Below are 5,652 nucleotides of genomic sequence, written 5' to 3'. Positions count from 1 at the left end.
GGTGCGCCCTCTGTAGCGAGCCGAGCCGAGCATGCCAATCTGATCTATATTGTTTGTGTGACCCCTTCGTCTCTGCCCTGCCTCGCCCTACCTCCCAATCCTCGCGTGTGTCGCCGCGGCGCCGTCCGCAAACGGACGCAGGGATGAACGGGTGAGTGCAGCGCCTTTCATTCAGCGGCGCAGCATGCGTCCGGCCGCTGCGTCGCGGTCACGCCAGTCCCAGGCGGCGCGGGCCCGGGGGAATCTCGACACCAGCGCGGGCGCCCCCTTGGCTGGCAGCGCGCATCCGTTGCTGTCAGCGCGCACTCTTAGACCCAAGGAGCCATCCGCATGTCCTTCCTCTCTCTTGTCCCCAACCAGCGGCCCTCACACTCGCCTCCTGCCCCTGCGTTCACGAAACACCCCGTCTCACCCGGCCTCCACCCCCACCCCTATCCCCCTACCCCTACCCCCACCCCCAGCCCCCCCATCATGATCATGTACCGCGCCCTGGACACCCCCAAGGCCACCGTCCGCGGCAACAACTCCTGGCTCAACCTGCTCCAGTTCCGCCTGGTGCCATACTACATGATGGGCCTCATTGTCATCAAAGACGTCCAGCTCTACGGAGTGACGTCAGCGGCGGGCCTGGCGGGGGTGATCGTGGGGGACCAGCTGTCTAAGCGCATGGGTCAGAGGGTGTTCCAGCAAGTGTTGGGTGTGCTGATGGTGCTCTGCTGCGTGCTGATGTTTGCGAGCGGCCTGGGGCTGGTGGCTTGACGGACGCATGCATGTGTGTGCACGTGTCGGTCGTGCAGGCCACTGCCCGCACCTGGCCTTCCTGCCGATGTTGTGTGATAAGGGCCCGAAAAGTCCGTGTGGAGCGCGCTGCAGAGCAGCTGCCCTGTTGATATGGATGGTTTTCCTGCTGTTCTGCCCGCACTGAAACGTTATGCACATGCGCATGTGCCTGGCTGCTATCTCAACAATCGGCAAGCGTGTCTTCACGCAAGGGGGACAGAGGATTCCATCTCACATTGATCCTGCCCCTAAGAACCCATTCTTCTCGCCGGGATCTGCAACTGCTGCTCAACACTTGAATTCAATTTGGTGGTGATGGACTGTGCTTCATTAGGCCGTGGATTGTGGATTTCGGTCGACCTTACTTGTTTCGTTGGGGGGTGACGGGTGAGAGCTCTTTGCCAGAGGTTTGGAGTAACGTGCACCTGTCGCCGATGCCTGAAATTGGAGGTGATTTCACCTCCAATTGATCGTGTGCAGTATCCGATGCAGGTTGTCAGGGGTTTTCACAAAGGCAGCACGCGGGTTTGGACCGCTTGATGACGAGAGAGCGAGTACAACTCATCCTCAAACAGCTTGGTCAGAAATGGTGCGCAGCAGCTGCCTGCGTCGCACGACACGGAACCCGAACAGCACCCACAAGGTAGCAAAACAAATCACGAGAGCTGTATTGGGTTTAGGGCCGCAGGACAGACGGCACTAGACATCGCCTGCGCTGCTCGTGAGCGCTTGATCTGATGCAGCAGGGCACCTGAGAGGCACTCCGGATCGCAACGCTCATCGTGGGCGCGCGGACGCTATTAGCTCCCTGCAGACGACGTAGACGCCCTCGTTATATAGTGCACACTGGCCCCCGGGCCCTGGCTGCCCCTGGAAGGGGAGGAGGGGCCCCCTCCAGAGGGACCGTTGTTCCGGGAGCAAAAGAGTGAGTGTACACCGCGCGCTGCACCGCGTCGCGCCACAGCACATGTGCACACCACCAGGCCCAAATCGCCCCTCTGCTGTGCTGCAGGGCCCAGGATGACTTCTTCGCTGTCTTCAACTCGCAGTGGCGGGAATTGAAGTCATGTGGGTGTTGGGATGAGGCACTGTTGCGGGTGCGGCTGCCAGCCGCCTGCATACCCGTGGCGTTCTGTTGTGGTTGTTGCTGCCTCTGCACTCCCCTGCCCGCGCGAACGAGGCAGGGCCGGGCGCGGCGCGTCGACCAAGGCGTGGAGGCGTGCCGCTTGTATGAACATCGGAGCGGTATAACATGCAGGGCCACGTGGCACGCAGCCGCAGGGCGCCTGGTGGCCTGCCGGACGCCTGCCGAGCCTGAGCGGTGCGGGGCCCACAGCAGCCCCACGCCTCGATGAGCCACACACAATCTTGAGGCTGTCGCACAGAATAGGGTACAGCCAGAGGGCCCCCGGGACGTGCTGCCCGTGCCGCTGACCTGCTGGGCCGTGGCAGTCACGCACAGGCCGCGGGCCCGCCACCGGCGGCGGCTCCAGGAGCGGGCGACCGCGGGACGCTGCAACAATCCTAATCCTAAATCCCAATCCTTTTACTAATCCTGGCGCTGCGGTCGGCAGGGGCTCTGGGAGTGAGGGAGGTGGCGTCAGAGCTCTGTGACGTGCAGCGCGGGCTTTGATCGCTCCCCGAAGGTGCGCTGCTGCGGCCTGGGCGCCGCGCACGGGCGCGCGTGCCATGGCTCTTTCACGCTGGCTGCAAGCTTGTTCTCAGTGGCGCGGGCTGTAAGCAAGCATATATTTTCACGCACGTCTGGATCCATAAGCGTTGCAGCCGGATAACCGCTGCAAGATCGTGTTGGCCATGGCAAGCCCAAGGGGATGAAGCGTGATTGCAGGGCCTGTTACGACCGGAGCTAAAAGTGCTGATTGCATTGACAACACCAACTCCGGGACGGTCCAGAGGAGCCAAGCGTGCGTGTCAACGGCGATCGAGGCCACGCGAATGCCAAAACGCCGCCGCCTGCCCCCGCCGTCCCGCCGCCAACGCCGCTACATGCCGCCGCCGCCGGGCGCCGCCGCGGCGCCGGCCCCTCGCCGCGCCAGCGCGGACGCGATTGCAGCATCCAGCCGCCTCTCCAGGCGGTCCAGCCGCTCGGTGAAGGCGCGCGCCTCGTCAACTTTCTTGGTGCACGCGTCAAGTTTGGCCTCAATGTCGGCCATGGCGCCGGCGACGCCGGCGACGCCGGCCTTGAAGCCGGCGGCGCTGTGTATCGCCTGGACCAGGCCGTAGATCGCCGCGACGGCCGCCGCTAGCACACCCACCGCCTCCACCCGGGGGAGCTTCCCCAGCTTGCTCGCCAGGAGAACCACCAGATCCTGCGCAGCGATGGGACATGCGGCAGCGGCACCGTCCCCCGCGCGTCGGCTTGGGGTCAAGCGTGGCCAGGGGCGGGGAGGCTGCGGCGCGCGTGCACCCGCCGGACACCTGGCGCCGACAACGCGTTTGCCCGTTGCTCTCGCGCGCTGCGCACTTTACGCCGGCAGGCGCAGGTCGCCGACCGCTCACCAGCAACGGCTGGGCGAGCAGCATCCCCAAGATCATGGAAAACATCACGACCACGTACGCAAACGCCATATTCAGAAGGAAAGCGGCGCCGGCCCTCAGGGAGCGAACAAGGCGGCTCTGAAGGGCCTGCTGCGCCTGGCTCCGCGCGGGGGCGGCTGCGGTCGGCTTCTCAGCCTGCTGGCCCTGCGCCCCGCCGTCGCCGCGGGGCGCCGCCCTTGCTGTGCGCCGCTGGCGCATCGTCACGGCACGCGCCCCGAGGCCGCTGGCGCTGCCGCGCCCACGCGATGGTCCGGACGCAAGGCCCCGCGTGTTGTGGAAGGCGAGCATTGTGATGATGTATGCTCTAAGAGGGTGTCAATAGGGAGCTTTGTTGTTAGTCACTTGAAAAGGACGGTGGTATTTTGCTGCCGCCTTGCTATGCTTGGATGCGCCGAGCTCGTTGGGCCTTCCTTGCCACCTTGCTTCAACTCCACAAGTTCGTAAGAACGCCACGTAAAACAATTACGGTAAATCTCCTCAATACCGCAACAGTTCAGCAATCAGAATGGAGCAGCTGGGAGGAAGCCGTGGTGCTTCCGGAACACAACTGAACAACGGCAACCTATGCGCGATCAGCTTCTAAACAGTATGACATGTACAATCATTTGTGCTAGTGAGTTGAATCCCAAACCAAATTTTGCGACACTGCGGCGCGCTGATTCGGATACGGTAGTCTTTGTTGCCAGCGCAAGCCGATCGCAACTTGTCGTGGCGTCCCTCGCCCATCTATGTACACCCAAACCCCGACGTGACGCAATGGCCCCCGCAGTGCCAGACTTGCCGGTTTTGGGTGATCCCGGACTGCCCATCCGCGTGATGGTGCCGCCCGTTCGCATTGGCACCTGCATCAATGCAAGCCCCTTCGCCACCAAGGTGAGCAGGGCCAGTGGCCGCCATCCACGCGGCTCACGTTGCTGCTTGGACACCAGAGAGACCGCAAAGGACGCACCAGATGCCCTTCAGGCCGCTGCCAGCGAGGCGCGCTCCGTCATCCGCCCGCCCGCTCATCACGTGCGCGGGCGTGCAGCAAAAGACCAAAAGACACAGCCCGCGAGAAGGCGCCCTTTTCTCACATTGCATGCGCAGGTTATTGCGTTCTGCCGCCTCGCTGGCTTGCCGTGAGTGCCTGCGGTATGGTCGCGCCGCACTGGTTGGGGTTACGGCCTGCCAAGCCCGACGACCTCCAGTCTGTGCCCTGCACCTCTGCCTGCACACGGTCCAGCCGCCTCGTGCCTCCTCTCCCGCTTGGCCGCCTGGCTTCAGGCATGCCTGGCAAGCAACTCCTGCTGCAGATCCCCCGCCCAGCAACATTCAAGGCGGCTTGACACGTCATCAAGCCCTTTCTTCGCCCGCGCCTGCCGTTTTCACGAGGGTTCGATGCCCTTCGCTTGCACATTATTGCCGCTTGCAGGCACACCGTGGAAGACGCCCCCATCCACCCCAACCCCAACCCCCTGCAGCAGTGGCCGTATGTGAGCGGCGCCCCCGCGCATTTTATGCATGATGCGGGGCCCGGCCGTGCGCCCATGGGTCCAGCAGCCCAGCTGCCGGCCCTCACCTCGTGCGGCACGCACGCCTCGATTCGCTCGCCCTGGCGCCGGCCTCACTGCGCGCCAGGGCACGAGCAATCAGCAATCAGCATCCGCGACAGGGCTTTCACCTAGCATCCAGCCCACCTGCCATCACCCCCGGCAGCCCACACTCGCACGGCCCTGCTACCCCGGCTTCTGACCACAGGCCTGTCCCCTGTCACCGCCCCGCGGCCCCCTACTCTGGCAACGGCCCCAAAAACCGCCCCCAAACGGCTCTCAAACCGCCCCCGTGTGCATTGAATTGGGAAATAATCCCGATTCAATGCCCCCAAACGGCCCTCAAAAGTCCCCCTAATCGAGGCCCCAATCTCTCCCACAAACGCTGCTGCAGATGTACCACGGCAACACCCTCGTGCCGGACTCGAGCTGCATAGCCCGCTACCTGGCAGCCACCTACCCTGACACCGCCGGCCGCCTGTTCCCCCGCGACCCCAGGGGTGCAGCTACTGCGCACCTGGCGTCGCGGCTGTGCGACGAGGGGCTGTACCCGGTGCTGCTGTACTACAGGCGCGAATGCATGGGATGGCGCATGCGTGGGGCGCGACGGGCGGCGCATGCATGCACGGGGCGGGCGGCCCTGCGGTCCCGGGAGCATGCGCTCAGTATGCAGCACGGCTCCCCTGCCTGCGTGCCACACGTAGCTGAGCAACAGTGAGCAGTATGGTGAACGTGGCTGTTGGGTTGCAGGGTCCCCCTTCATCGATGTTGACACACCCTAGGT

At 64.2% G+C, this 5,652-nt stretch overlaps 2 protein-coding genes across 2 annotated transcripts; one reads left to right on the top strand and one right to left on the bottom strand.

Annotated features, from left to right (window-relative positions):
* Positions 1 to 143: 143 nt before the first annotated feature.
* Positions 144 to 759, top strand: MNEG_13367 (hypothetical protein; the record flags this gene model as incomplete). The annotated part of the gene is made up of 2 exons (XM_014038162.1): positions 144 to 151; positions 462 to 759. The coding sequence occupies 2 exons, from the start codon at positions 144 to 146 to the stop codon at positions 757 to 759; spliced, it is 306 nt and encodes a 101-aa protein (XP_013893616.1).
* A 2,024-nt stretch (positions 760 to 2,783) lies between these two features.
* On the bottom strand, positions 2,784 to 3,324 carry MNEG_13366 (hypothetical protein; the record flags this gene model as incomplete). The annotated part of the gene is made up of 2 exons (XM_014038161.1): positions 2,784 to 3,110; positions 3,301 to 3,324. 2 exons carry the CDS (start codon positions 3,322 to 3,324, stop codon positions 2,784 to 2,786), a joined length of 351 nt encoding a protein of 116 aa, XP_013893615.1.
* Between the last annotated feature and the right edge of the window lie 2,328 nt (positions 3,325 to 5,652).

Source organism: Monoraphidium neglectum (genome assembly GCF_000611645.1).
Source record: "Monoraphidium neglectum strain SAG 48.87 unplaced genomic scaffold scaffold03781, whole genome shotgun sequence".
Taxonomy (NCBI): domain Eukaryota; kingdom Viridiplantae; phylum Chlorophyta; class Chlorophyceae; order Sphaeropleales; family Selenastraceae; genus Monoraphidium; species Monoraphidium neglectum.
This window is presented reverse-complemented; position numbering and strand designations above follow the sequence as displayed.